Consider the following 15,937-nt stretch of genomic DNA (forward strand, 5'->3'; position numbering starts at 1 on the left):
AGAATTAGTGATGAGCAAATGCAAGACAAAGACCAAGACCCGGGTGGTCTTGGTCTTGCATACCCAGTCTTGGTCTAGGTCTTGGTCTTGCTGCAAGAGTCTTGCAAATCTTGCTTTTAAGTAATCTTATGCTTTTCATACGTAAATTTTACTCTGGATAAATTCTACAATGTGCCAATAGTAGCGGAAATACAATGTATATTTCTAAATGAAATATAGTTTACCTTCGTGTAAGTATGATAATAGTATACAGCATAGGTGATAACATTTATTTTCTTCCCAATGGGTCCCCACGCTTCACTACTTATAAGATAAATTACAACGTTTCGTAATCTTTTTATATTTTTAACATATTCAATACTCCACTGGTTTCCAAATTGGGGAGATGCATACAAGAAAATGAAGACGGCACAGGTTACTGAAATACCATAAATTACTAAATTATTTTTACACTCTAAAGGCGGCAGATATATCTTATTTTCAACCAAGATTAGCTAATCTTTGTATTGAACAAACTTCCAATTAAATATTGAGATTTTATTTTACTGATTACAATATATATTCTATAGGGCAGAAACATGGACATTACGCAAAAGGGATTTAAAAAATATTGGAGGCTTTCTATAAATGGAGATAATTAGCTAGGTGGAACGGAAAACGAATGAGAAGGCGTTAGAAATAGCAGCAATAGGGGAGAAAAGAAGACCTTTAGATGTAATTAAAAGGAAGAAAAGGAACTGCTTGGGACATTGGCTGAGGAGGAACTTTGTGCTAGAGAGTGTGGTGGAAGGAAAGAGAAGGAGGGGCAAAGGAAATTGAGTTGAAGGAAGTTATTAAAACAGAAAATTGCTACGTCAAAATGAAGATACTAGCTGAAGACCACCGTATATCGAAGCTTCTGAGTTGCAAGAAGTGACCTGCCAATAATGGCAGAATACCTATGATGATAAGTCAGCAATAGGGATGCGCACGAGACAAGATTTGTGTCTGTCTCGTCTCGAAAATGTGCTGTAAAAGTGATGTCTCGACTCGAAAAAATATTTTTTTCTATTGGAAGAGCCGCGTCTCGACTCGAATTTTGTCAAGAAAATCCTGTCTCGACTCGTCTCGTGCGCATTCCTAGTCAGCAATATTGGCAAAAAAAGAGAGAAAAAAATAAAATAATAACGATGATAATCAATATTTTAGTATAACTTGAATAAAAACTAAAAAAACGACTCAACTATTCATGTCTTTTGTGTAAACTCAACTTATACAAATACTTTTGACCTATACTAGAAATACAAAAGCACAGCATCAAACTCCAAGTTATTTGAAATAACTGTACAAAATCATTCTCACATGCGAATATGGATTATTTATTGTTGTATGATGTTATATCGCTTAATCCTCGTGTGCCATATACCTGAGAACATTGATAAACAATTATTCAACGCATAAGTACCCGCCCATGAAATCAATCTTGCGGTCACATACACAAGTTTTTGTCAATGTCATGAAAATGTTACAAGTATTTAGATATTAATTTTTTGAGCACACGTTAAAAATTTTTAACAGATGCTTGATCCTTGGAGGCAAGGCCATACCCATGTAGTCGGCACCTATGGTGCACGGAATTACCAATTTTCAATACTATATTTCTCTTTAGTTTTAGAAGAAGAACACCACTAATATATTTTGAAATCATGTAATTTCTACTGTAGTTTTACGTGCCACAATTATGCACCGAGGCTAAGAGAGATGGTGATGATGAGAAATGAATGAAATGGTGGAATGAAGAAAGTAGCAGGAAACGGGAAAACCCCGAGAAAACCTACGCATACGGTCTCTATCCACCAAAAAATCTTATATGTGCAAGCTGGGATCGAACCAGGGACCCCAGCACCAAAGGTGAACGCTCTACCACTGAGCCGGTATTTGTGCAAGAGTCTTGGTCTTGGTCTTGGTCTTGCACCCCTTGGTCTTGGTCTTGGTCTTGCATGCAAGACTCTTGCAAAAACTGCAAGACCAAGACTCTTGCGCTCATCACTAAAAAGATTGGGATCTTCGCCAAGAATTTTAGGAATGATCTAAAAAATACATCAAAAGATTGCGATGTTGGCCACTAATTAGTTTTAGGATCTGGGGCCACAAAATTTTGAACGTCCCCTAAATCGAGTTTTCGTATTTTCTACGGAAAAAGTACATCATACTGAATTAAGTGATAGTTTGAGTTTGGCTACACTATAGGTAGTTCCCCACATATAAGGCTTACAAGAAAAGTTTTGATTCAAATATTTTGGATCTGGGGCCACAAAATTTTGAATGTCTCCTAAATCGAGTTTTCGTATTTTCTACGGAAAAAGTACATCATACTGAATTAAGTGATAGTTTGAGTTTGGCTACACTATAGGTAGTTCCCCACATATAAGGCTTACAAGAAAAGTTTTGATTCAAATATTTTGGATCTGGGGCCACAAAATTTTGAACGTCCCCTAAATCGAGTTTTCGTATTTTCTACGGAAAAAGTACATCATACTGAATTAAGTGATAGTTTGAGTTTGGCTACACTATAGGTAGTTCCCCACATATAAGGCTTACAAGAAAAGTTTTGATTCAAATATTTTGGATTAGGGGCCACAAAATTTTTGAACGGTCCCTGAATCGTGTTTTCTTATTTTCTAAGGAACAAGTACTTCATACTGAATTAAGTGATTGTTTGGGTTTGGTTACACTATATGCAGTTCTCCAGATATAAGGCGTACTAGAAAATATTTGATTGAAATAAATTGCATCTTTTGATTAAAGAAAAAGGAAAAATGAAATCGTTTAGTTTTACGTCCCTTGATGATGCCGTGTAGTCCAAAGGAGATGGTGATGATGAGAACTGAATGAAATGAAGTAAGTGTGGGGAAACGGAAGAATCTGGGAAAATACACTGACACGGTGTTTGTCCCATTTAGTGCGAACTGGAATCGAACCAGGAAACCCACGCTTCAGAGGTGAGCGCTCTACCACTGAGCCACCGCGGACTTTTGAAGAAGTTAAATCTTAAAACTTTTCCATTTTGCTACTACACTTATCGTAATAATAATAATAATAATAATAATAATAATAATAATAATAATAATAATAATAATAATAATAATAATAATAATAATAATAATAATAATAATAATGAAAACATCTCACAACAAAACAATACAGTAAGTTTGAGCACAGATTAGCACATATTGAATATTTATTGTCTGAATAAGTTTGTTGAGTGATTACAGTAATTAGTCATTTTGTATCAAAAAAAAAAGAAAAAAAACATTAATGATTTATATAACTCGAAGAATGAAGAAGAAAATGACAAGAAGCTGTGATGTTTCAAGGACAAAGAAGACAAGGTATGAATCACAAGTATTTGAATCCATCTAATGTTTATTAAACCAAAGATATTGTTTTAAAACTTTTTAAAAACATTTATGGGGACTAATACAACAAGGACATTACTAACCAGACTTGCTGTTCCGTACATTTTTCTTAGTATTAAATCTACAGTGTTGTTAAAGAGGTATATCCAGGGACATCTCTTCAATATGTGCAAATTTCGAGAGGCGGCAAAATCTGTCATAACTATTGTTCGAAGCAGACTTGCAAGATGATGGTAGTTAAATTTACTAAGCTGAGCTTCTATTTGAATACTACATTCATAAATCATGTTTAGGTCGCAATTCGTTTAAGGTCACATGGACAGTGCTAAAGCAAATGATCAAACAAATCCAAGCATGAATTTCTTGATTGTTGTCAAAAATACAAGAACTAAATTTTCGAACAGTAGCGAACACGTGTTTGCATTTAGTTAGTTATCGCAGTTTTGATACGGAAACGAAATCAACCAAAGTGGATACAAGTGCTTAAGAAAAACTGGTGTAGAAAGAAAGTCAGGAAATAAAGATAAAAGAGGTAGTTGCAGTGGAATTGCAAACTGATATATTGAGATTGAACTCGATATTGCCTTCTATAAAAAAAATTACCATCTTTCCTCTGCAGTGTATTTGTTTATCTTTCACTAAATTAATAGATTATTATTTAAAGAAGAAACGGACACAACGAGATTGTATTTGTAATGTTTAGGCCTTTCTTAGTGCGAGTGTATTTTCCCTCCCCTTCGTTGTCCACGATGCGGCAGCATACTTAAAATCGTGGCTTTTAAGATTTGTTCTTTCTGGAGGAAGGGGGCAGCAAATTATGCCATTGTATGTGGCGGAAAATTTCCTGAGCCGGCCCTGAAAACACTAGTACCTAAAAAAAAAAAGTTATTTGGAATATGGCAAATAAATATGATATCGGAACTTTGAAATGATTTTTCTTGCGACCCCATTGACGAATATGTGAAAAAATAGTTCAAAAATAGATTCAGTACCCTAAAATTAATACAGAAAGCACAGTTAGAAATTTATGCAACCAGGAGAACTTCTACTATTGGTACTTTTTTCTTGGATAAAACTAGGAGAAACACTATTGCAAACATAAGAGGTTTGACCGTTCAGCTCAATAATAATATTCAGTTATTGTGAATATCAATTTATACATGGCAACTTCTGAAGGGAAATAATTTATTAAATGACAAGTACAGTAGAATCTCGTTTATCCAGCCCTTTTTGATTCAGATCTGGGGATACTCCGGATCATATTTATAGACATTTTTTCTTAAATGTAATGCTAACAATCCTTTCACATAGATAATAATTTTTAACCATGATAATTTTTAATAATAATTCACATAGATAATAATTTTTAACCGGTTCTGTGATCCCAAAATATTTTAGCAACCGATTCTAGGGACCCGGTGCGAAGTGACTCAATATCACTAATGTGCAGAAGCTACGCACCAGCTGACAAAGATCATGGTGTACTTGGATCGTCAGCCCGACACCAATACAGCTGAACTATTATGCAGTGTAATGATAAAGCGTTTCCGTGACAGTGCTTCATTTACACATCACATGTGTTTCAAACAGAAGACAGGGGACCAATTCTTTGTTAAGAAAGATGCGAAAAGTTATCTTAATGAACAGTAATTCTGCCTATTTAAGGATTTGTTTTAATTATGACCCACATTATCCGGAATTTCGATTTTCCGAATTTCCTTTGATCCCAGTTAGTTCGGATAAACAAGGTTATACTGTAAATAATATTTAAGAAATGTGACCTCCAATAACCTGTGTTGTGGGGTCAAAGTTTGATCTCTTTTTCCCTGCAATCCATCACTTTACGTTTCCTAGTTTGATTGTTTCTCCTGTATCCTTGAATTTGTCATTCAATACTAGCATAATAAAATAGATCATAGTTAAATATTTTGTTTTGAGCATGGACTTTCCAGTGCTTGAAGCAATCAATTGAGAATTAATTAAACCTACAATTTGTTTCATGATTATGAATGATTGAGTTAAGTAAATATCAATACTTTTGATAACTTACAAAACAACTTAAGATATTTTATCTCTACATGACGTCTTGGTGATTATTTGACAATAATAGATTATCAGCCACTAAAGTTTCACAAAGGATCAGACAATCCTTTCTGTTGTGTTGTGCTCGAGAAGCATGTGAACAAGAAAGAAGATTTCTTTTAAGAATTTAAGTTGAAGCATTAGTGCTATGCTGAGGTAAATATTTTAATATATTTAAAAGTTTCAAAAGCACAAGAGAACAACAAATCGGGAACTGTAAATATGAAACAACTTTAGAAACCTTCTTCTTTCTCTAATAGGTAGAACTTGTATTCCTATACCTTTTAAACTTTCGGATTAGTTTTTGCATCAAAAGATCCAATATATTTCAATAAAAAAAAATTCTTGTAGGCCTTATATCTGGAGAACTACATATAGTGTAGCCAAACCCAAACTATCATTTAATTTAGTATGATGTGCTAATTCCGTAGAAAATAGGGAACTCGATTTAGGGACCATTCAAAAATTTTTGTGGCCCCTGATCCAAAAAATCTAATATATTTCAATCAAAATTTTTCTTTTAAGCCTTATATCTGGAGAACTACATATAGTGTAGCCAAACCCAAATTATCACTTAACTCAATACGATGTGCCTTTGTGTAGAAAATATGAAAACTCGATTTAGGGGCCATTCAAAAATATTGTGGAACCTGATCCAAAAAATCTAATATATTTCAATCAAACATTTTCTTATACGCTTTATATCTGGAAAACTACATATAATGTAGCCAAACCCAAATTATCACTTAACTCAGTATGATGTCCTTATTCAGTAGAAAATACTAAAATTCCATTTAGGGCCCTGATCCCTCTCAAAATTTTGTGGTCCCTGATCCAAAAGCTAATTATTGGCCAAGATAGCAATCTTCTGATCCATTTTTGTTTTTTCTAAAATTATTAATTCTCTTTTAATTTTTCATTATTATTTCTTAGCAGTTCTCAGTCAATGTGTCACGCAATCTTACATTTTAAAAAAAAATAATAATTTAATACCCTAATTAGTTAATACTTAAAAAAAAAAGACAGACTGTACTAAATCAACATCTCCAGCGGCAGGGGCATGATGGCTTAATGGTAGAGCGCTTACCTTTGGTGCCTGGGGTCCTTGGTTCCCCAGCCAAGTACCTTTGTGGTGGACAATATCGTGTCCGTGAGTTTTCTCGAGATACGCTCAGCATTGTTATTCATTGCTTTAATTTTTATTTCTAGTTTAAGCTTAACACGGAATCCGAATGAGCTCCACCAGGAGTTTCTGTGTGTCATTGTCCCATGAGACATCATTTAATTGTAAAGGTTAGAATTGCTTGTTGATTGTATTATAGCTAGTGATATTACACCAAATTAATGCTAAGATAGGGCATGGATAATGTAGGGTGGTCTGTGATAGTCTGGGTACAGCAGAAATAAACTTACCTCGACCAGAATGTAGACTCAAAATTATAAGGCGATCGGGGAAAACAACAAAATGTCCGACTACTGCTAATCCGCCCAATGACTGTCACAGAAGTGTGAGCTACAGGTTACCTAGTCTCCCCGATAGGGTGAAGCACTATCGACCTGAGTGTTTAGTATTACTTCGGTCCCAATAGATCTAATTTAGCCTGCAGACGTTTGTTTCACTATTAAAATATGTGAACAAGATCAGTCCTCATATAAATAAAATTTTCGAATGATTAAAATTACAATGGAGGATCAAGTATGAGAAACGAATTCATGATTATTTCTTTCAACGTTAGAAGTTTTAGCCATATTTCTTCAATAGCAGATGTCTCTGCCATCGAATACGACGTTCTCACTGCTTTGCTTGTTAGTATAAACTTACGAAGATTCGCTGAAATGGTCATAGTGATATTCGTAATTGTTGATTCTGCCCTGTAGTATAGTTCTCTCTTTTGTGTGTGCGTGGGTGTGTGTGTGTGGGGGGGGGGGGGGAATCAGGAAAAATTGAGAATTATACATGTCTTAAGTTTAAAGTTTGGTCTCGGTACATTGAATGGTGTTGCTTCTCCTATCTTCACACAAAATTGACAGACATTCTTGTTAAAAATAAATAAATAAATAAAATAAAATAAAACATTTTTGAGATGTAACGGTCACGAAATGTACCAATCTGTACGAGGAAGGAAAATCTTTCAGTTTAACGTCCTACGCTTATCCAAGAATACCACGAACGGCTTCAACAAAATAGCAAATTTTTGTAACATAGCGGTAAAAGTTCGCTTCAGCCGTAGTCAATTGCCTGCGCTTACCTTTCAGTGTAGTGTAGGCATTAAAACTGTAAATCCTCTTTCTTTCGCAGTTGTATTCTGAAAGCTGCGATTCACACAATAAATATCACCTTGTCCCGTTTGGGTCTTATATGTTGGCCCCAGCATATCTACAGTATAACCAGTCTTAAGTATAAATAGTAAATGGCTTACATGGAGGAAACTTTTTTTTTTTTTTTTTTGGTCCAGGGTACGATTTTCATTCATACTCATTATTCGAGTTCTTGCCGTGTCGAATATATCTTCCATCAAAGGACTTACAAATTTCAAGAGTATTGTGAAGTTTCGTTGCCACAAAAGCATTTCCAAGAGCTCTTCTAGTTTTTGGTAACGCCCTTGAAGCAAAATATATTCATAGTTTGTTTCATCCTTGTAACTCTTAACTCGTTTCCGAGATATGAACAATTTGTGATTTTTGAATTTTCAACAATAACTTCGAAATTCGAAGGAATTTGAAGTTGATTTTCCAGCCAAAGTTATCTTTGGATATGAGATACCTTTGGTATAAATATCACAGCAATCCGTGTAAGGGCACTTTTCACCAACCTTATCTTTCACTTTTCACCACCTACACCCTTTCAAAGCTATCATGCCAGGATTAAACTCACAAGGGACATCACCCGAATGTCCGGCTTCGATTTCAGTGATATTTTGTTTTCTGATAGAAGGCATGTATGCATTATTTGTGATGACAGAAATTTTTGTCATGGTACATGTTTTCTATTTTTTCTATAATTTTTAAGAGTTTTGATGTGGTTATTAGAGATTACTGCAGAAGTCCCTTACTATCCTTTATAAACGGAGTGTTAATGAAAGAACAATAATGTAGATACATATAAGGTCTAGGGGGAAGTCGTATGGTAGGTATGCCCTTGAAACCTCATTTTAATAGCATTTTTTTCGAAAAAGCCAATGGTATGCTTATTTTTGTTCTATATTTAACCAGTATGAATTTTGGACTGGTTCTAATGTGCACCAAACGTCCATTATTCGATCTTTCAAATTGGCAACACTCCTAATTTTCACCGCATGTTTTAAGATTCCAACTGGTACTTTGTAATTGTTGCCATAACTCATGTTTTCTAAATTTATTACATTTTTTAAGAGTTGCGATTTGTCAGTTCATGAATAGTGTTGATATAAGCATCCAGCAATGAATCCAATCAAACGAAAGCACATTTCAGAAAGGAAACTAACTAACTAACTAACTAACTCTATGGCCTATGGAACCCGGAGGTTCAGTGCCGCCTTCACAAAAGCTCTCCACTGACTTCTATCCTTAGCTAATTGGATCCAGTTTCTACTTTGTATTCCTATCTCTGCGATATCCATCTTAATATTATCCTCCCATCTGCGCCTAGGTCTTCCTAAAGGAAAGGAAAACGAAATATAATTGTTGTGTAAATCAATGGTCCTTTGTTTTGTTTAATATTTACTTCTTTATTGTTTATTTATTTATTTGTTTATTTTCTATAGCAATTTTTTAGCTAGTCAGACAAAAATGTCATTCGTTTTCTAGCAATTGTTGTCGAAGATTCATATTTGTAAGATTTAGGCGTATAATCAGTTTTGATCGGGAACTCAATTAAGTTACACCTCTTCATAAACAAGTTACCTGTTTTCATATCATCAAACAAAGAACGTGTTGGGAACAGTCATATTATGCCTCTTTGATATCTTCTATCATTCGTGCTGTTCCTTAAAAGTTATATAAATTAGAGTGTTGCTAATTTAAAAGATCGAATAATGGACGTTTGGTGCACATTAGAAACAGTCCTAAATTCATACTGGTTAACTATAGAACAAAAATCAGCATACCATTAGCTTTTTCGAAAAAAAATGCTATTAAAATGAGGTGTCACATACTATGGTTTTCATTTTTCAAAACTTCACTTTAATGGATTTCAAGATGGCTGCCGTCAATATAACCCTTTTCGTATCACTTGTCTCTAGGCATAATATGTATTACGGAAGCTTTTATCTACGTATTTTCATTAATACGCGGAGGTAAGGGACTTACGCACATAGTATAAGTATAAACAATTAATATCCTGTAACTTTTTCCCAAATGGGCGTATCTTAAAACTAACTTCACCATTGTTTTCCTGATTAAATTCTAGGCCGAAATTGTGTATCATATTACCCTATTCCTATTCTAAAAAAACTTGACCTTAATTCAAAATGGCGTATTTCAACATGGCTGCCGTCAAGGTCATACCTACCATACGACTTCCCCCTAGGCCTTATAGGTATCTACATGGTTGTTGTTTCATTAACACTCCGATTACAAAGGGTAGTAAGGGACTTCTGCAGTAGTTTCTAATAGCCACATCACAACTCTTAAAAATTATATAAAAAAAAAAAAAATGGAAAACATACACCATGGCAAAAATTTCTGTCATCACAAATAATTCATTTATATGCCCTCTATCAGAAAAAAAAATCATTGAAATTGGAGCCGGACTTGGGTGATGTCCCTTGTCAGAACTTCGTGTAGCAAAGACGCGCTTTCAAGCTACTATTCCGGTGGGAATACATGACTGATATTATATTACTATTTAATACTGACTCACGATTATATTCCGAGATCGAACGAGCCTTCAACATAATATTTAAATATAGTATGTATCCCTTCTTGTATAAGACTATATATATATATATTTAAAATGTTAAATTATAAAATATCTCATTCGTTTATAAGTTCACTATTTTCCATTATTCCGTGTCTAGAACAGCACTATTTTATTTTATTACAGTCACCTAGAGCAACCCACAGCACCCAAGTTTTGTACACAAATAGCTCTGTACCAGATGTAATCGCATATGAAGCCGGTTTATCGATTCGTCTTAAGGTGTATGGTATGGGATAAAAATTTATGGACGTGTCTGGTTGCTTGTGATAGTCCCTTGCCTGTATGCAAACAAACATTATATATTTGTTATACGCGCTTACATAACATCAGAGGATGAATGTTATTATTATCGGAATATGAATGGATGAAAGGATGAATGGAATTATTATCGGTATATCCCTTTAACTCCTCGAGTCGGGAGTTAAATACTCATCAGTGGCTAAAAAATTCGTTAATTTTAAATCACCAAAACAGCAATTTTCGCATTTTGTCACAAAATTGAACATAAATTCATGTAATAAGAAGGAAAACCAACAGTTGGCACCAAATTGCAGTCTATGCTTAAGTGGTATGCGTTTCCGTTCATGTGGGAAAACAACAGATAGCATAATATGCATCATTTCATCACTACTACAAGGGACGTATACGTATACGTCGATCCACCTCTAGAACCACTATGAGGGTCCATACACGCGTACGTCAAATCGGCTTGAGCGGTTAAAGACAATTTTCTTGCTTTTTTAAATCCAGGTTCTGAATGAATACCCGGTAACGACGGGTGCTTAGAGCTAGTGTAAATATGAAATAAGACTTTATTTAAATTAGGAAGAGTTACTTGATTAACTTGCATTTCGCCATTAACTATTGATACATATGTTTGCACAATTTCATCTTACAGGATTGTTTGTAGAAATGCCTGAGAAAGCAGACCACCATAATGAAAAGGATGAGAAGAGCGAAGCCAGAGTTTTGTCAACAGAAGAAAGTGCTAAAATTACTGCCAGTCAGTTCGAAAAGTCAGAAGAATGGCGTATCTTACGTAATCTACTAGCAATCAGTGTGGCTTTCATGATCCATTTCACAGCGTATCATGGCATAGCTGACATTCAAAGTTCAATTAACCCCGACAAAGGACTGGGCACTGCGTCTTTATCATGCGTATATGTTGGATTAATGGTTAGCAACCTATTCTTCCCTGTTATGTTAATTAAATGGCTAGGTTGCAAATGGACAGTGTGTGTGTGTTATTGGTTGTATATTCCTTACACAGCAGCTCAATTTTATGCTAATTTTGGTACCTTCATACCTTCAGCTTTATTGGTTGGACTTGGAGGTGCTCCACTTTGGGTTGGAAAGTGTACATACCTCAGTGTTTCTGGTGATGTTTATGCTGAACTCAAAGGAATACCTCCTGAGGTAGTTACTGTCAGATTCTTCGGCATTTTCTTCATGATATACCAAACTTCACATGTCTGGGGTAACCTCATATCTGCGTTAGGTGAGTTTTCTCTTTGAAATATTTTCATAGTATCTGTAGAGAGTTATTTGGAAAAAATGATGCTTGAACTTTACATAACTCATAGACGAAAGTGTAAAATGTCTACATATCATATTGACATATATGTTCATAACAGTCAAGTGTAGAGATGCAAGAGCACACGAAAAAAAAAAAAACGTTTTTAAAAAACGAATATTTTTCCGCGGCTTTTTTCTCTGGGATTTAAAAAAAACGTTTCAAATTTAATGAAGGAATAACTACACAGTAAAGAAAACAGTAGCCCTATTTCAATACTATGGCCCAGTGCTACCAGAGTTGTGTTAAATTTTGACACAAACCTGTTGTTACTTTAACTCCCTTGCACTGTTGAGTGACGTGTTCCTATGGTAGTAAATGCAAATGCAAATGAAATTTTTCAGTTTAACGTCCCACGACTATGCCTGTTAGGCTAAGGGAAAACTGTGATTAAGGCAAGTGAATAATTATAAAAGAATTGGTGAAATGGGAATGCGGGAGAAAACGGGAGTACCTCTAGAAAACCTACAGACACAATGTTGTCCATCTTAAATTTACTTGGCCTGTTATCGAACCAGGAACCCCACGCAGCAGAAGTATATGCTCTACCAGTGGGCCAATGTGGCTCCCTCATTTTGCTATGGTAATCCTTAAATTTACCACCTGCTATGATGCAGTATCTTTTTAAGTAACACACCATCAAGTATTGTATTATATACAGTTACCAAACACTATTTTTACGAAGAAACATTTGCATTCTTATTAAATGTATGATCTGTCAGGAAAGTAAATGTACACCTATTTTTCGAGTCTGGCATTCCTGCGCTCCATCCGTGGAGAGTATGAGAATTAAATCAATCAAATGTTTACTGAGGGGCAAAAAGAAAAGTTTAATCTGAATAAGACATTCCAGAGGGGCACAAGCTGTGAATACGAATAGTGCATAGTGTAAATAAAGGACGACACCGAAAGAGAAAGCCAGAAACAGCTGTTAAACTTAGAAAAAAGAGTAAAAATTGTCGAAGTGGGAACATAAAACACAAATACAACAAATACGCCGACAACTCTATTTTCACCATGTCATGATCTTGGTGTAGTGGGTAAGGTGCTGGCTTACAAATTCAAAGGTCGTAAGTTCGAATCCCCATCAAGGAAATTTTTTAAAAATTTTGTTGATAATACATACAGCTCATGAGAGGGTAAAAGAGATCGTATTTAGTTTTTCGTAGCAATTATTATTGGTAATGTTTAGTACTGATAATACTTTTTGTCTTTGCGTATTGCTTTTATTCTTTTCTTCATTTAGAAAGAGAAGAATATCCGAACAAATGCCAGCAAAATTTCTCTTATTTTGAATGTAAACGCCATTTGCGATTAGTGAAGAATAAAAATTGAACGTTTCGAAGTAGTTGCAAAAAGTAAAAAGAAAAACATGGAAGTGGACCATACTCATGGTTACTAAAAATACAATTTCTACATGCCTTACACCTCCCGACCACGTTTCTACGTTAGCAAGTAAGAGGCTTGTGTTTAGGTTAGGCTAGTCAATACGTTTTGCAAAGGGGCCCGGTTTAGCTCTGACGCACTACAGGTGCGAGAAGGAAGCAAAACACTTTTTTTTCTCTCTCTCTGTGTGTGTCTATTTATCTATCTATTTGTGTATATATATCACGCTATTTGCGAATACCTTAACCACCCTAATTTTCAGCGGATTGAGACGAAACTTGGCACAAACATTAATTGTTGAATTATATTGATGCGTTCGTTAACCAGAATAATAAGATGGAAATGTTCAAAATGCCGGCCCTTCAAACTCTTAAAAAGTTCCAAGGGAATCAAATTTCGCCCATAAATAGGTATTCAGAAAGTTTGAATAACTTTTCTTCTTTTACTGAAATATTGTGTGCAGGGACTTATCCTCTTTTATTGAAATATTGGACCCGATTAATCGCCTAAAGAAGGTTCACGCCCTTTCGCTACGGTCAGGCTCTTTCTTTTTTTTCCTTTTTTTTTTGAAGGAGGGGGTTACATTCGTATCGGAACAAGATGATTGTTAGTGATGATATGAAATTACACATTGAAAGTGAAGTACTTGTGAAACGTGGTATTTGAAAGAATAATATAATAAATGTGCTTTCCTCTAACACAGTGAACTGTAAATCATGTATTTCGAGTTGAGTTGAGTTGATTTTGAGTATAACGTCCCGTTCAGCAGCGAGGCTATATGAGACGTGGACCTACTGATTAACGTGAAATCTAAACCACATGAGCTCCCGCCGGGAATCGATACCCGGGCCTCATGTATTTCGAGTTCGGAAGCGTCAATGGCTACGAGTGTTATTTGATTTGCTTTTTAGTAACACATTGCAATGCAAGTATCTAAAGGTAGGCAACATTAGTGGTAGGTTAAACAACAACAATAATAATAATAATAATAATAATAATAATAATAATAATAATAATAATAGTAATAATAATAATAATAATAATAATAATAATAATAATAATAATAATAATAATAGTAAGTGTTGTTTGTGGCAAGGCAATATCTTCCTCAATTCTTCTTCAAACGTAATGATTGTAACGCCATATCTCCCTTACAAACAAAATATTAGCAATTTATATCGAGAGAACGGGAAATTGTATAGTGATGGGAGCAACGTTGGACAGTATGCTCTCATAGTACTCAGAAAAATAAGCGATTTCAATGCAAAATGAACGAAGAGTCATTGTCATGGATAGTCATGGGGCCACGGCAGAGCCCTCTTTAGGCAAAATTTCGATAACTTATATCGAGAGAACAGGAGGTGATAGTGTTATGGGACCAACGTTGGACACCGTGGACCCATAAGGCGCATCGAAAAAATTAGGGGGACGGACGCCAGCCAGCCTTCCTTATTTCCACATAATAATATAAAATTATATTGTCGAAATACACACACGAGTTAGCTACTAATATTTCATATTATTATTATTATTATTATTATTTGTTTTATTATTATTATTTTTATTATTATTATCATCGACAGCGTCTTTTCATTACGTGAGCGTGTTTGACATGAAACCAAAGAGAAGATCCATCATTCGTAGAAAGAATAAGAATAATCAGTTACTTTAACTGTGAACGACAGCGAAGAATACGAAAAGACTGGCTACCTGTAGAGAAAAGGAACAATACTTTCTCTCAAATGGATAAAAAATCAAGCCGAGATAGATTCGAACTTGCATGGACGGCGCGAAAATCCACTGCTTTGTAGACTTTTCTTTTAACTGACTCACCGAACGTGTTTCAGTAACTTACTTATTGTTAATTTTACTTGCTTCATTCGTTTAACTTGCTTTTTCTAATAACTTATAACGATAGGGACACGAACACAGAAACATCGAGAACAGTTAAAAATCATAAATTCTCTCCCGCCGGGAATCGAACCCGGGACACCATACACACACTTGCTAGCCACTAGACCAGCAGGGAGGGCATAGCTAACTCCCTGTGTCGTTTGTGATTACGACCACTGTATTGCCACCTATCACTTCTGTGGGTTGTATAGCATGATCACATATTTCTTCTTTGCTGGAAGAGTTAAACCTACATTCTATGTAAGACATGAGGTATTTAGACCTACATGCTCTTCGTATAATGTAATAAAAGGGTCAAGCTGGGAATAAGAAAAAGAACATTCTTTGGACAAAATTGAAACTATTGGCATCAGAAATATTTATCTACGAGGCATGCGCAGTAGTATATTTCAGAATAGTTACTGTTTAGTTCAGTAAACGAAGAAAGGAGCATAAAAAAGCAAATATGTCGCGTCAACGAGATCGACTAGAGTTACAGAGGCGGAAGCAGATGTGTAGTAATACAACAACTTGGTTAAATTGATAATTGGTTCTTTATTCTGTAGTAGATCGTATCACAACTTTACGGGGGAAGAGATAAGTTACTAACGCTATCATATAGTAAGCTTTAGTAACACGATCATACAGACACAAATGGATGTAACTGTGAGTACTACAACTTGGATTTAACGAAAGCCGTTTAGA

General features: G+C 35.0%; 1 protein-coding gene across 1 annotated transcript in view; it reads left to right on the forward strand.

Moving 5' to 3' along the window:
- The first annotated feature begins 5,524 nt into the window (after positions 1-5,524).
- The window catches only part of LOC145673730 (UNC93-like protein), a 68,236-nt gene continuing 57,823 nt past the window's right edge, over positions 5,525-15,937 (forward strand). Inside the window, exons 1-2 of the mRNA XM_081743447.1 lie at positions 5,525-5,636; positions 11,279-11,878. Coding sequence (XP_081599573.1) covers positions 11,293-11,878 — 586 coding nt within the window. The 5' untranslated portion in view covers positions 5,525-5,636; positions 11,279-11,292. The remainder of the gene's footprint in view (positions 5,637-11,278; positions 11,879-15,937) is intronic.

This window comes from Thermobia domestica, chromosome 17, assembly GCF_964235325.1.
Source record: "Thermobia domestica chromosome 17, izTheDome1.hap1.1, whole genome shotgun sequence".
Lineage (NCBI taxonomy): Eukaryota > Metazoa > Arthropoda > Insecta > Zygentoma > Lepismatidae > Thermobia > Thermobia domestica.